The sequence below is a fragment of the Cyprinodon tularosa genome, unplaced genomic scaffold, assembly GCF_016077235.1.
Source record: "Cyprinodon tularosa strain WSP-4 unplaced genomic scaffold, ASM1607723v1 ctg50, whole genome shotgun sequence".
Lineage (NCBI taxonomy): Eukaryota > Metazoa > Chordata > Actinopteri > Cyprinodontiformes > Cyprinodontidae > Cyprinodon > Cyprinodon tularosa.
Window position 1 is genome coordinate 474939 of NW_024039230.1, and position 15765 is coordinate 490703.

A 15765-nucleotide genomic window follows, 5' to 3' on the forward strand; every position below is an offset into this window, starting at 1 on the left:
GGATCAGGTGCAGAACAGGCAGGCACAGTGGAAGAGGATAGCCGAGACAGGACGTAGGAACCGGAACTTGAAGCAGACTTTAAACTGGTCTCCACCCTGGAGCCAGGCTTACTTTGATAAAAACTGAACCTCCCCCCATAATGAGCCAAAAACCCAGAGGACTCCGCGGGGGAGGAACAGTGGACGATCAGGAGACGAGACAAACACTAAAACCCTCTTTCCAGTGGCAGCTAGGATCCAGGACATGAACCAAATAAAACTGAACAGAAAGACTGACAGAAAGACAAGCAATGATCTGGCCCTGAATGCTCAGGCTGAACTGAATATAAACCCAAGGAAACAGGTGAGGGGAATAAATTATAATTGAGGCTGGGAAGGAAGAGGGCATGTGATAGGAATTACTAATTAGGGGAGAGCAAACAGGCCAGATCATGACATCACTGCAACGTGTTCTGTGTGTGACATGCAAATATATGCAGATTCACATCTTCTTTTAATGGATAACTTCAGCTGTTCAATACAATTTTGTAACATGTAATTTTTATAGTTCTTTTTCAGAGGGCTGTGTTTCTGGATTAGACAAGCATAATCCATATGCTCTCCAGTGCATAATGACAGAAGAGTTAATGGCTACCTGTAATTGGTCCATCAATCCGGACATTGCTTTTATCATGATTCTGCTTTGATACTTATGATTGTATCCTTAATGGTAAAAGCTGAACAAATAGCACTAGGAGCTAGGGGCTATAATTTCCTGTACTCAGGTTCAGCCTTAAGTCTTCCATCATCTATTCTATTTTGCTTCTCTGGAACTGTGTAGTGGGAGTAACAGATCCTGTACTGATACCTCTCTCACACTTTTCCGGTTTCTATTTTCAGATTGTTAAAAACCATGTTACGTTTTCTGTCATCTTATAATTGTGCCCTACTTTGTGTACATTAATGGCCTAAAGACCCCATTAAGACTGGATGGTGATATCCCAGAATGTGTTATTCCTATAGTTACTGTATAAAGAAAGGCATTGCAAATAAAGCTTTGTTAAGTATGACCTGCTGGAGTTACACTAGAATCTACAGATATTATAGCTGATTAAATGTTACAGTATCAGATATGTTTAAAATAGCATGCAGCACACTATTGGTAAAATCCATTCATCTATCCATCATCTTCCACTTATTTTTTTAGGGTTAATGTGGGGCAGGTGACTATCTCTAACAGTCAATGGCAAAAAGCTTTCAGATCCCTAGTCTGTCACAGGGCAACTATTGGCAACATTTCCTTTTTTTTTCTGCTACCACATGCATAAACACACAACAGCAATAGCCACAAGGTTTATCAGAAAAATCCCACTCAACGTTGGATCAAATTGGCCTGAAGAAATTAAAGAAAATCCCAATAACAGAGGCAATGCCTGTTTTTCAGAGAGAACTGTATAAAAAGCTTTAATGTATTTTTGCATAAGTTAAAAACATGTATTCCTTACATTACAATAGATGACAATATCATTAAAACAGTTTTATATTTTAGTAATAAAAAAAGAAACATATATTCTGTAGATATTCTTATAAAATAAATTATTTTAAGTATTGAGTTTAGTTTTCTTTTCTGATCATTTGTGTGGTTGTCTTTTTGCTCCAATTTTGTTGCTCTGAATACTTAAATTTTACATAATATCCACAAAATATTGACTTTTGTAACCGTGCATTTCTATTTGTGCTTATACCAGTTAGACTGTTTCCGAAGTATCGCTGGTTAAGGAAATGAATAATACAAGAAACATAATGGTTACAGTCCACATAATGGATACAGCTTAACGTAGTTTGTCTTGAAGCACTGACTGTAGCTAAACTTAACACCTCAATAGTCTCTCCAAAACTAGTGAACTGGTTTATTTTTTTAAAATTATTATGTTTCTGACACTTTCTGTCTTTTTTATCGAAACAAAACTCTCACAATCAAAATGAATCTCCTTGATTGTAAAGGCTATAACTCAGCCAATACATAACATCAGTGAGTTAAAAATATTTATATTTGTCTAATACTATTTGACATTTCTGACAAGCGTAATTTGTGGCTTGTACAAGACGGAAGCTATAATTTTCAAAGTAAACTAAAATAAGCCTATTTTAAGTATCAATGGAGATAAATTGTGGTTTTCACTTTTGTAATTACTTAAAATGTCTTTGAAATTGTATTCTTATTTAGGTGCAAACTTTGATTCCCCTGGCATTTTGGTATATTCTTTACACATGTAGACACACATTTAAAAATGCCCATTACTTTTAAATACAAAATCTCTCTAAAACAGTTATTCTTTTTTTATTTTCTTCATAATTTAGCTTTTCTTGTTTCAGCTGCCAATGTAGGCTTGTTTAAATAGTTCCTACAATTAACTTACCATTTATTTAAAATGTGTTACTTTACACCAGGTTTTTGAACCTAAAAATCTGAAATATTGCCCATATTTTTCTTTTTATTAATGTAGTCGTTTTATGATTTCCTGGTTAGAAATAGCTATTCTGTTATCGAGCAGCAGGTGGCGCTAAATTGCCAAACACGTCAGGTGGATTTCCATCGGTTTTCATTTTTTTCCCCATGAAATGCTGGTAAAAATTGAACAGTAGTGCGTTATGTAGTGTAGTTAGGGATGTAGATACTCTCTACTAGATTCTTTTTAACCTTTTACACAAACTAAATGTCCAACAACAGTAAACAAACTTAGAGGCTTCTTCAAAAATAAGACCAAGTTGGATTTAAGGTAATTGTGCTTTTTCAGATTGCATTTGAACTCAACACACTAACAGCTGCTACTTTGCACAGTGCGCTCATATGTATATAGGGCGGAGAATAAGAAAGTTTGAGCATTTTTCAACAAGACAGTCAACAAGTTTTATCCCTGCAACTCTGGTAAGATACTTTATATGTACTTTTTCCATGTTTAACCTAGGGATACTATTAGTTACAGCTTTTTTAAGAAATACCTGTTTACTCGTATGGCTTTAGTTTTAATTACAACAGGACGCATATAACAAAATAAAGCTGCCCTGCGATGTTTGTTGATATTTTAGCCATATTAATATTACAATATTTCGGTTTAAGTTATTTAAATCAGTGTTTTAAATCATATGAGTTCATATTAAGTTCTTTATCAATTAGTTGATCATACAGCTGTACTAAGTTTGGTTACAAATAACTGTCATGCCCATGTTTGGTTTTCTCTTCTCAGAAATGTTTTCTTGGAAAGATTCATCATGTGGCTCATGCAGCCTTTGTGTGCACACTCTCAGTGCTCTTCTGGTTTTCTCTCTGTGCTGCTTCACATCTGGAAACTCTGACATAAACAGGGCAAAAGACTTGATGGTTAAATACCCGCTCATCGATGGGTAATGAATGCATATTGTTTAAATCTACATTTATATAATCCAGGAAATGTGTGACTACAATCAGATTAAGATGCTTTACGTGCCCCCCTCCCCACTCTTTTTCTGCTATCTGTAGTCACAATGATATAGCACTCCAGCTGAGGATCCTTCACAACAATCACCTGAGCAAGATCAATCTGACTCATATCCACAAGGTTGCCACCGACATCTCCCGTCTCAGAGCAGGACATGTACAGACGCAGGTACTCAAGGGCCTGAGTGAATCAGCCTCCATGGCACTGGTTTAGTACATACAGCCTGTTTGCACTCTCCGGCCACTTTATAGGGAAAGCTACTTTGAAACACTGCATGATTGTTTATCTCTAAGAGGGAAGTCTGATTAGTCTAGAAGCTGCTGATCTGCTGTGATTGTAAAGAAAAGCCAGCAATGGTGGAAAAATCTTACTATCTAACCAGCAGCAGTGTAATGGACAGAAGTTGGAGGATCATTAGGAGACTGGTAGACATTTTATTAGCCTCCTTTGAACAAAGGAATGCAGATTAACTGATTTTAATCTTAAAATGCATGGCTGAAAAGATCTAACACCATTGCATCAAAAATGGACATTGTGGGTATTAATATATTTGGTGCTTTTTGTGTAATTGTGCTTAAGAATGATCATTTTTGATAATAACAAATTTAATAACATTTATTTCCAATACATTTAAAACACTTGATACATTTGAGAAGAAAATTGCCCCATAGCAACAGAATAATATCTATGTCCATTTGTTTAAAAACTGTTCAAAAAGAATGTGTATACATGAGCATGTGTCTGGAACGGAACGCTATTTACATGTGGGTAACCTTCTAGTACGATGGCTGAGTTTCTGTAATTGGGCATTAGCCAGATTGATACCATGTAGAATTCAAATTGAATTACACCTATCAACCTGGGAAGCATCCAGTATAAAGGATGTGGACATTAATAACAATTCTTCAAAGTGATTGGGTACCCGCCTCCCATGTCAAATTTTTAGCCAATCACAGTCGCAGATGCTGCTGAGATGTTTCACATTCTTGATTTGTTTGTTGGAGTTAACTGATAAATCAAACTCTAATCTAAGCTGGTCGGGAGGAATGCGCAACCATTTTTCCATCCAAAAAGGAAAAAAAATTATTATGCTTGGTCTTTCAAAATGAAATAGAGGATATTCCCCTTGTGCAGTGGTGTATTTTTATATTCATTCTTCCTCTTCTGTTTGGTGCATTGATATCATTCTGTTGGTTCCTCGCAAGATGTATTTTCAGGACTCTGTGAATTTACAAATCTCAAAACAATTCATCTTGCTTGCAAGGTACGTGTTTCTGCTCCTGTTACCACACCCTTCCCTTCCCTTACACATCACATACCCCCTTCAAAATTAAGATTGCTGTTGTTCTGCAGCTGAGCGTCATTGGGAAGCATATCATTGATGTTCTCTACCAGTGAATGTAGATAGTGAATGTTTACAGCAGGCTCCGCTTTGGGGGAGGTCCTGTGAAGCAAGGGGTGTATCTCAGCAGGGTTAGGGCCCTGTATGTTTTCTTTTCAGGAAAATAACCAGAGAGAGAAAGCTTCAAGGTGTTAACAGAGCTTGTCATAACAGTTAATATTATAAATGGCACAATGTCAATAACACATTTTTTAACAATAAGATGGGACAATGAAAAAAAATGTTCATGGTTAAAATTAGGGATGTACGATATTGGGATTCTGGCCGATATCCGATATGCCGATATTTTAAAACTCATGTAGCCGATAACCGATACCGATGTTAAAGCTGGACAAAAATAAGTAGTCATTGAAAATAGCAGTTTTGTTATCCATTTCTGACACTTTGAAAAATAATATACTCAAATATATTTTCATATGCTGATATCAAATAGATTTTTTAAAACGCGGTATCAATCTATTTTACTTTCAAAATCTCGTGAAATTTCATCGTTCTGTTACAAACTCTTGCGATATTTTGCAAATTCTTGTGAGATTTTGTTAGTAAAATTGATCGATACTGCGTCAATATATCAACATATAAAAATATGGCCAAATTTCGATGACATATAGCAATATTTAATTAGTAAAAGAGATTGATATGGTGTTTTTAAATGGCAATATATCAGCATATGAAGATATTGTGATATTTTGATGTATCAATATTTTTTCCCTCATCTTTAGAAGTTTTTGAGGAAGAAATAGTAGTATAATTTTTTTTATTTTTTTTTTTGACTTTAGAAACTCAGAAGCTGATCAAATATCGGGTTAAATATCGGTGGGGTGGCCGATGTCCGATATTCAGTTTTAAGGCCGATACGGGCCAAAACCGATAGGGGGCTGATTATATCGTACATCCCTAGTTAAAATGGTTGCAGCAAAAAAACAACACGTTGTGTCTTCTTTCAACTACAAATTGGTTAATGCAGAAAGCCTCCTCCAACGTAGAAGTTAGCTTACGAAAGTAGAAGACCACAATGGATGTTTGTCTAATCAGATAAGTGTAGGAAGTTGAAACCCTGATTTGCACCGGCATGCTAGAATTTGGCATATTTAAAATTTGTCTTAAAAAGCATAAATCCTACTTCAATAAATTGTTCACACTGTTTGAATGGATGTATCCTTGTATGGGTGAGCAATGTTTTCCTGGTTTAGTACCATCTATCATCATTAAACATCACAGGCTGGAAAATTCCTGGGCAGCCTGCTCTCAGCCTCCCCCTTTTATCTAATCTCCCCTGGATGTTATGGTGAAAGTACACAGAAGAACTGACCCCCCTTGATATCTCAAACTGTATCCTGTCAAGGAAAAAGTGTGAAATATGCTTTTTTTCCCTCTCTTACCCAGTGTGGCTCATAACTTTCCACAGAGGTAAAGGCAGCGCTATCTGTAACCGCCTGAGACCTGGGAAGCCAGGTAACCGGTGGTAACCTGGCAAGCCATAAGAACGCTCCAAAGGCAGCGTTCTGCGGCATGCATGGCCTCAGTAAATCCGCTACCCCTCTCAGCCCCCCCACCCCAATGTATGTGATGTGTTGTGATGAACGGTTTGTACTGAAATGGAAATCGTGATTGCAATGTAAATTGTAGTTGACAATAAAGATTGATTGAGACTACTTCAGTATCATTGCTGATGATGTGCACCCCCAGTTGTCCCCTCTCCTGATGCCTACTTACAACAGGATAATAAACAAAGCTCAAGTTATAGAACATGAAAATGAGTTTGCTGTATCCCAAAGGCCTCAACAATCACCAATCCTTAATTCACTAGATTTGTTTTCGGATGTGGTGAACAGGGAGATTTGCATCGTAAAACTGTCTTGCTATGAATAAGAGCTCAAATATTTGATAAATATGTTCGCAACAATAAAACAGTTATATGGGTAAAACTTCTCCAATTATTTTACTAGCAATTATGTTATAAATTGGCTGATGAATGTATGCTAGATATAGTTTAAGTGTAATCAGTTATTTTTTTTTTTTTCATTTTTGTCTAACATCCTTGTCTCTTTTTCAGATGTTTGCAGCCTATGTTCTGTGTGGGGCCCAGCAGATGGATGCTGTGCGTCTGACTTTGGAGCAAATAGATGTAGTCAGACGTATGTGCACTGAAAACCCTGAGTTTGAACTGGTCACTTCCACTCAGGGTATAATACATCTCTATAATTCTATAATTTTGTTGTTGCTGAATCCAAGATCCCCAGTTGAATTGTTTGTCTTTATTTATGTTTTTTTAGACTTGTAAAGAACATTACTTTTCTTAATTATTGAAAGAACAGACAACCGATTATTTTAATTAATTGTGTCTGTCTTTACAGAACTGAATGCTTCTATGATGAGGCATAAAATAGCATGTCTGATAAGTATTGAAGGGGGGCACTCTATCGATAGCAGTCTTCCAACACTGCGCATGTTTTATCATCTTGGAGTTCGCTCCATGACCCTCACTCATTCCTGCAATACTCCCTGGTAATATATAAAGCAAACAGTGCACTATGTGCAGTTAATAACGATTGTGTTAAGAATGTAAATTCCATTTTAAAAAACACATTTAATCTCACACGTATTCTGAAAAAAGATAATAATTGGCCCTTTGTTTCGCATTTTTTAAATTAATCTATGTTTTCTTTTTGATGCAGGGCTGAAACATCTTCAGAAATCTATGATGTCTTTAAAAGACGCAATAACAGCTTGACGACATTTGGAAAGGTAATGTTAAGCCTCAGAGTAAAAGTAGCAGCTTTTCATTTATGATTCATTTAAGAAATCATATAGAAGCTTCTCTAAATTAAGCTGTATTTTTAAAATTTGCTGTGTTTTTTTACTGTTTAAAAACTAAAAATACACGTGATTAGTAGATTTCTTTGTACTAAAGGATTTTTTATTTTTATTTAGTTGGCCTAAACTACAGAATGTTGCACTTCCTTGATAGCTATCAATACATGGGTATTTACATGTGTACGCAAAACCGTCTGCTGATACTGTTTTTTGCTTTCATTTCCTTCCTTTTCCTTGTGCAATATTGTTTTTTTTCTTTCTTTTTTATTCAGGCTGTGGTGGATGAGATGAACAGACTGGGGATGATTGTGGATCTTTCCCACACATCTTGGGGCACAGCTTCAGCTGTTCTGATGCATTCCAAGGCTCCTGTCATTTTCAGTCATTCGTCCTCTTTTGCAGTCTGTAACCACAGCCGCAACGTACCTGACTGGCTGCTTTACAAACTGGTGAGAAAAGCTACTGACTGAATCATCTGTGGTTTGTTGTCTTTGTACTAACGTACTGTGAGCAGATTATTTTGCAGATTTAAGCATTGCCTCTTTTTGACAATATGAAGAGTTTCAAACCATAGATGTCAATGTGCACTAAACAAAACCATAGTAATCTATAGCTAAAACCAGGGAAAGTTTTCATATTATTGCATAAACATAATTTATATCTTTATCATCTAGCTAAGCATTGACCTGTTTTTTCCTTTATTTACATGATAAACGAATGAAGGAAGGTAAAGAAAAGTTTTGTGCTGGTAATTATTGATCACTTTTTCCTATTATTCACCAGAATGTTCAATTTCAGTATTTTGGTCCCCTGGACCCAGAAATTTGGCACAGAGTGTTTTTTTTATTTCAAGTCAAACCTTTTTGAATATGGTTTAGAAAGCTTTTTAATCTTAAGAAGCAAGATTACAGAGTAAGTAAGCAAGATTATAAGATTAAAAGTGGTTTTATAAAGTTATTGGGAAACTTGTTTCATGTCTGTCTGTCATCCATCCATTTTCCATCACGCTTTATCCCTCTTGGGATCACCAGGGGTGCTTTTACCCATCTCCAGCTGTCTATGGGCGAGAGACAGGGTACACCGTGAACAGGTCGCCAGTCCATCACAGAGACAAACAGGACCAACAACCATTCACATGCACACCTAAGGGGAATTTAGAGAAGCCAATTAACCTAACATTCTTGTTTCTGGATTGTGGGAGGAATCCACAGACCAAGCCAAGACCCCTAGTCTGGGAATTGAACCCAGAACCTTTTGCTGCAAGGCAAAAATGCTACCCACTGTGCCAATGAGCAGCGCTGCCGTGTCTGAATTGTCTGTCATCATAAACTCAAACTTGTAGGAGCTTATGACTTGTGGTAAGTCACTCACATTTTAATGCGTCTTAGTTTTATATTAATTGTCAGCAAGTAAGGTTTTGTGCTCTTGGCCCTTTTCCATACACACCCTAATTTACAGCAGTCCTATTTTATATTCCAGTGTTTCCCAATCCTGGTCCCCAGGGTAAACCTCCAGTCATTGGATGTTTTTTTCAGCATCGGAACACCTGGTTTCAGTTTTTGAGTTATTACATGCTTCTGCAGAACTCTGACTTTTGACCTTTGCATCATTCTTAATATTGCATTTAAAGCGTGGCACAATGACTTATAGCAAATTAATTAAAACTTTGTAGCCAAATCTTCTCCTTGCTTTTCGAAACTGTATACATGGAATGCTGATGATAGGAGAAAGAGTAACTCTCTCTTTATTCTTACTTTCTTACCATCTTTACTGCTGCTTGTACACATCTTGACCTGGCATGTTTCTCATTATACTACCATGCCTCAGTTGGCCAAGGCAAAGGCTGATGCAACATTCATACATTTCCAGGAAAGTCTCAGGTTTGCAATACTTCTTTATACTACTTAGGAATATCGCTTTGTTTTGTTTTTTCAGAAGGAGAACGGAGGGTTGATAATGGTGAATTTTTACACCCCTTTTGTTTCCTGCAAGGACAAGGCAAATGTTTCTAATCTGGCTGGTAAATCATCCTTATTGGATTGATATGTTTTTAAGCATGGCATTAAAACTGCTGATACCTATGTTAATGGATGGTTTCATCTATTTTTAACAGACCATTTTGATCACATCAAGAAAGTCATTGGAGCTAAATCTATAGGAATTGGAGGAGACTTTGATGGTGCTAAAAAGTGAGACATTAACTGTATGCAGAGACAACTTTACATGTGTTTACTGTATTGCTGTCTATTGACCAGTCTAGCCATTTGATGGATTGACATTTATGTAACCTATATTTTTAAATCATTTTAATGCTAAAGATACATCACACAGAAGAATACATAAAACAGAAAATTAATTATTTTGTGTTTCCATAATAGCTATCCTGAGGGATTAGAGGATGTCTCAAAGTACCCTGTAATAATCCAGGAGCTCCTAAAGAGGAAGTGGACAGAGGAGGAGTTAGCAGATGTGCTTCGGAGGAATTTCCTTAGAGTGTTTGAGGAAGTTGAAAAGGTAAGCTCAAATGATCTTTCTGGCTAAGGAATCACCCTATGCAGGAGGGAGGGCGATAAAGTATCACACCAAAGGGCTTAAATAAAGGGAATCTGACTTTCACCCTATTTTTCTGAAGTTTTCGATACCTGTCCAGGAGTTTTTGTCAATTCTAGCTCTTCTGATTTAAGCCTGTTATGTGATCCGAGAATTTGCACAGGCAAACTAATATGCCGATTTTGAGAGGAAAGAACACAGGCAACATCACCAATTTACAAAAGACGGCAAAACAGTGTTTCCAACTGTTTTCAATTTATCCTTCATAATTATGAGTAGAAACCCTTACTGGCACAAGTGAAATGCTTTTTATTACTACAAACTTGTTTCAAATGATTTCACTGGTAAGCCAGAATCCCACTGGCTGGTCTACTCCAAAGTGTTTCTTCCAGTCAGAAGGACCATGGCCAAATCAAATTATCATTTGAATGTTTATCAGCCAGGGAACTAAACTGTTATATATTTTTATTGAAAATATATGTTATTTGTTTTTTCCCTTTGCCTTTTAGGTCCGTGATCAGTTAAGCTGGAAGCAACCTAGTGAAGAAGAGATCCCGCTACAGGAGGTGGAGAACCCCTGCAGATTGGTTCTCCAAATGCCTGTCGTGAAAAAAGTGTTCTCCAATCAGAGCCCATCTTTTAGAGCAGTGGGATCATTGAATTTGTTATACCTGAGCTCAGTTCTGCTTTTTTTCTTCTTCTTCTATGTATTGACTTAATGCTCATCTCTTCTTTACTTCAGCTTTTATTATCTATATGAAGGATAAGGGCCTTAGTCCATCATAGTAACTTTAAGAAGATATGCCCGACTTATACTCTGTTTTCTTTTGCACACCCCAATTCAAATACTTACCTCCAGTACAAACTCTTAGTCAACCAGGCCATAGCAGTCACAAAGCAGGCTGAAATCGAAGGCAACCAGACTTTGCTGAAAATGTTTTCACACTTACCTCGGGGTCTTTGTTGGTTGTTCTGTGTACTGTCACTACTTCAACCTGTAGTTCGAGCACTGTTTTTTATATGTGCAAGAAGCCCCATCCTGCAAGGCACATCCCCCTCCTCCTCCCTCTATTCAGTGTTGTTGTTGCACTCTTACAGGAATAGTACACCCAAAACATGATTAGCCTTCATTTTCTACTCACCCCCATGCTGAACAACACTCTGGAGTACTTTTTTGATATCTAAAATGCATCTGGAGATCTGGGAGGCTTCTTGATGTCTGCTGACATTTAAATAATGGAGGTCTATGGTGCCCGAGGCAGAAAGGTCCATAAAAGTCCACAAAAAACGTGTCAATATTCCTCCATACTGCTCGTCCAATGTATTCCAAGTGTCCTGAGTGGGTAGAGTCCATAATTTCCTCGAAACGAAGTCATTTAGAATGTTTTTAGAGCATAAACAGTAGTGTATAGGATTTCCTAAAAGCGCGTTCACGAGTCTACGGAAACCGCAGCAGACCAAACCAGATGAAAGTGCGCATTCAGCTCGGCAAAGAACTCATGCTCTTCCTCAACATTGAAGTCCTCAGACATTTTTCTTTCGTTGTTTCTTTCTTTGCACAGGTAAACAGCACATTTCTTTTTCTACGCTTGCATTATCGGCAGAGCAGACGCTGAATGCGCACTTTCATCTGGTTTGGTCTGCCGCGGTTTCCGTAGACTCGTGAACACGCTTTTAGGAAATCCTATACACTACTGTTTATGCTCTAAAAACATTCTAAATGACTTCGTTTCGAGTAAATTATGGACGCTATCCACTCAGGACACTTGGAATACATTGGACGAGCAGTATGGAGGAATATTTACACGTTTTTTGTGGACTTTTATGGACCTTTCTGCCTCGGGCGCCATAGACCTCCATTATTTAAATGTAAGCAGACAGCAAGAAGCCTCCCAGATCTCCAGATGCATTTGAGATATCAAAAAAGTACTCCAGAGTGTTGTTCAGCATGGGGGTGAGTAGAAAATGAAGGCTAATCATGTTTTGGGTGTACTATTCCTTTAACAATGCTCTGTGCAAACACTGGTTTATCCCAAATACAGAACTCCCGAACCAAAGCTGAGAAGTGCTGTGTAAGCAGTCAGGTGCAGCAAGGTCTCCTTTTATATTCAGTTTTTGGACAGAGAGGACAAGTGGTTTGAAAGGAAAGTGAAGAAAGACAACTTTGAAAGAAAAGCCAATACTAAACAGAGGGAAAGGAATGAGCCTCAGATGATGAGCCTACATATGCTAAAGAACAGCCGCATTGCCACTACATGTTGCTCTAGTGCGAGCTGCCAGAACTCCTGGACAGGTGTCAAAACGCTTCCAGAAAAACTAAGCAAAAGTCTAGTTGCTTCTGATTTATGCCTGCCCTGTGATTAAATGGTTATTTTTAAGATGAAGAATGTTAGTTAAAATATTATATGACAAGCACTTTTATTAATGTATTGATTAAAAAATAACATTGTATTGCTGTTCTAATTTCAGTTAATTGATTCAAATAAATGTAGAAAAAACATTAAAATTTATGTTTTACTTTATATTGTGTTGTAGTGGTGATAACCGTGTTGTGTTGAGGTTGGGGTAGAGGGGACAATAGGTGGTGGCGGGAATTACAGCAGGCATTTGCAACACTTTGGATGCTCAATTTTGCAAATCTATGTACTATTTGTAGACTAAAATAACCAAATCAAACCAGCAAAGTAGGACTGCAGATTCTTAAAAAACACATCATTATTGATAATCAAAAATCTTTTCATGAAGAATAGCTTACTAGCTGCACAGTTTTCCATGTGATGTGTACTAGGAAGTGACTTTGCTTTGCAAAATATGTATGAATATATATAGATATATATCTATATATAGATATATATCAAATCTAAATAAAAATACAACAAGCTCTCTGTTTGCTTAATGAAATATATTTTTACAATTCTATGACAGTTGCAAAAGAAGAATCAAATCACCATTCATTTTTATACAAACATTTTACAGTGATTGAAAATACTGTAGCTGTTCTGTTTTTTTCACATGTTGGGTAAAGAAATACTTATTATTATTGAGACTCGCAAATAAGCAAAAATATTTATCAGGTACTTGCTTAATATCTCAAAAATATCCAATTTCATGTTTCTATCGGTTTCAACAATGTTATAACTAGATGATTGGCTTAACGCCTACTTTTTTGAGTCTCTGTATGAAATGGAACAATTCTAGAACTTAAATGTACAACAAAAGAAAACATGCAGGTATTTATAAAAAGCAAATTGATCCAAGTGACTTTAGCGGAAAAAAAATGTAATACTATAAAAGTTGCAAAAGTATGGCTTTAAGTTAAGCCATACTTCAGGTCCCCAACATGGTAAACAAAAGCTTATAAGTAAGCAAGTAAGACTACTGGGAAATTGTTTTATCCTTGTTTAAAGTTGAAATATATCTGCAAAAATATTAATCATAAATCTTTAAAACATGTTTACAAGCAGAATCAAAAGATGCAGTAATATTTTCTAGTTACTGTAACTTTAACAATAGAAGGGAATGGTCAGAAAATAAATAATATAAATATTTTTTTCTTATAAGGAATAAATTAAAATATCCTTTAAAAAGAATACTTTTATGATCAAAAGGTTCTAGCAAATAATATTTTTAGTTCTTGTGCTGCTAGTTGCACTGATTCCGATCGTGAAGTGTAGCTGAAGCAGATATAAAGGCTAATAAATGGATTTTAAACATTAATCTTAGGCTTTTTAAGTCTTTTAAAGCCTCAACTTGTTTGGTAAAACAGCTTTTGTGCATTTTTCATTAAGTAACCTTATTCTGATTAGATTATCCAGATTGGATTTTGCCCTCAGAAAATTAGCAAAATAGATCCTCTGTCAATATAATTTCATATTTGTGTCATTCGCCTTATTCCCGGTTGTGTTGCTGTAGGATGGGTTCTGGGAATAGCATGTCAAGATGCCAAAGGTTTCAGTAAAGCAGGTTTTTTTGGCAGTGGATCAAAGGAACTGGTTTGCAGTTTAGACATTTTTTTTCTGTTCATGTTAATAATGGAAGGATATTTTGGTATAATTATCATGTAATAGTCATCCTCTTGGAAAAGAACATCAGCTATCATTTTAGATTCAGGAAAAGTTTAAATTATGTAGAACCCTTTATGGCTGGTATAAAGCTTTAGCTTTAATCTGCAATTTACCAGAGTTTAGTAAATTTTGGAATTACATAAAAAAGCTAATATGCAAGAAGACTTACTTTTTAACTTTCTGGCAGTAATGCAAAATATAAAAAACAAAGTGGGGTATTGTGCTTAATGAAGAAAAAGAAGCAACTGCATTCAATATTTTCACAACCATATTTAGCAAAGTGTCATAATTACCTGATACTGTTCAACCCTAAATATGTCTTTAGGTAATATCATATTACATGACTGCAACATTACCCAGGTCCTAAAACACAGGAGCAGCCAGCCATCTGTATTTCTCCTGACAGTGAAATGAAACCCAATCTGATGTGTGGTTTGAGGGTTTGCACAACTCACAAGCTGCTTTCAGCAAATTACGTATTTCTTGGCTTTCTTCAAAAATGCAAAACCAACCTTATTACTGCAAGTAATGACACAGCTTAAAACAGTTTTGGTTGTTCATGCCTTAGCAAGGTAACTATATATGCAAATATAAATAACTGCAAGCATTTTGGAAGAAGGGTATACTGAAATTATTAAATTAGCCCTTTTAAGGTGTAAAACTGATGTTCCCATATGTTTTTCATTGGTATTTGCTCAAAGCTAAATCACTTGTTTATATGTAGGCAGCATCATAGGGTGTACAATACTATTTAGATAAGGTTTCCCTCCTTATCTGGGGTGTTTTTTTCCTGTTTTACTTTTTGAGCAAACTGCAACCTACAAGTTTAAGAAAGCTTGTTGTTTATCTGCAGCTAACATTAAAAATGATGAGTTTTTTACACTGCTGGATTCTAAGGGAAATATTGTCTGCTTTCATTAGTCAGGAAACAACATAATGGCATTTTTCCACCATTATCAATATTCTATAAGAATAGAATCAGTCTCTTTTGCACCCAAAAGTAAAAAAAAAAAAAAAAAAAAAAAAAGTAAAGCATGTGTTGCTTCCATTCTCATGGTGGCATGTATTCTTATGTGGTCATTGCCTCTGACAACTCAAAGCTGGTCATGAGTAGATTGTGATAACCTCTCGCCCTCCTCCTCTAACCAACATCACTCTTTCCAAACCTTCTGTCAGCACTTCCAGAAACTCCATATCTGAGCAACAAATTAAGGAGTTTAAACCAAAAGGATAGGATTTCCACACGTTTTGTTCTTATTGAAGCCTCAGGTGGTTTTGCTGATTGAAATCACAAAGGATACAGTTTTCATCTCCATCTGTATTGCGTGGTGGGCCTGGCATGTTAAGCAGCACTAATCGAGCATCGTGAGACCTGTTAACTATTACTTCGTTAAGCTTCACAGCTGTATGCATTCGGCGTACATTGGACTGATCCCTGAGAAGCAGCGAGGGGGAGATTTATTAGTGCAACAAT

At 36.4% G+C, this 15765-nt stretch overlaps 2 protein-coding genes across 2 annotated transcripts in view; one reads left to right on the forward strand and one right to left on the reverse strand.

Annotated features, from left to right (window-relative positions):
• The first annotated feature begins 2727 nt into the window (after positions 1-2727).
• On the forward strand, positions 2728-11347 carry dpep2 (dipeptidase 2). Its single transcript, XM_038302946.1, has 11 exons — positions 2728-2908; positions 3228-3384; positions 3500-3626; positions 6917-7046; positions 7218-7368; positions 7539-7608; positions 7950-8126; positions 9613-9697; positions 9791-9866; positions 10056-10191; positions 10737-11347. The coding sequence occupies exons 2-11, from the start codon at positions 3230-3232 to the stop codon at positions 10944-10946; spliced, it is 1317 nt and encodes a 438-aa protein (XP_038158874.1). The 5' UTR covers positions 2728-2908; positions 3228-3229; the 3' UTR covers positions 10947-11347.
• Positions 11348-13110: 1763 nt separating this feature from the next.
• The window catches only part of slc12a4 (solute carrier family 12 member 4), a 31052-nt gene continuing 28397 nt past the window's right edge, over positions 13111-15765 (reverse strand). The window contains exons 23-24 of the mRNA XM_038302964.1: positions 15593-15726; positions 13111-15487 (exon numbers count right to left, since the gene is read on the reverse strand). Coding sequence (XP_038158892.1) covers positions 15396-15487; positions 15593-15726 — 226 coding nt within the window. The 3' untranslated portion in view covers positions 13111-15395. The remainder of the gene's footprint in view (positions 15488-15592; positions 15727-15765) is intronic.

Coding starts and splice junctions, on each gene's coding strand:
- dpep2 (XM_038302946.1), top strand. CDS start 3,230: ATGTTTTCTTGGAAAGATTCATCATGTGGCTCATGCAGCCTTTGTGTG. Junction 3,385..3,499: donor AAATACCCGCTCATCGATGG/GTAATGAATGCA, acceptor TGCTATCTGTAG/TCACAATGATATAGCACTCC. Junction 7,047..7,217: donor ACTGGTCACTTCCACTCAGG/GTATAATACATC, acceptor CTGTCTTTACAG/AACTGAATGCTTCTATGATG.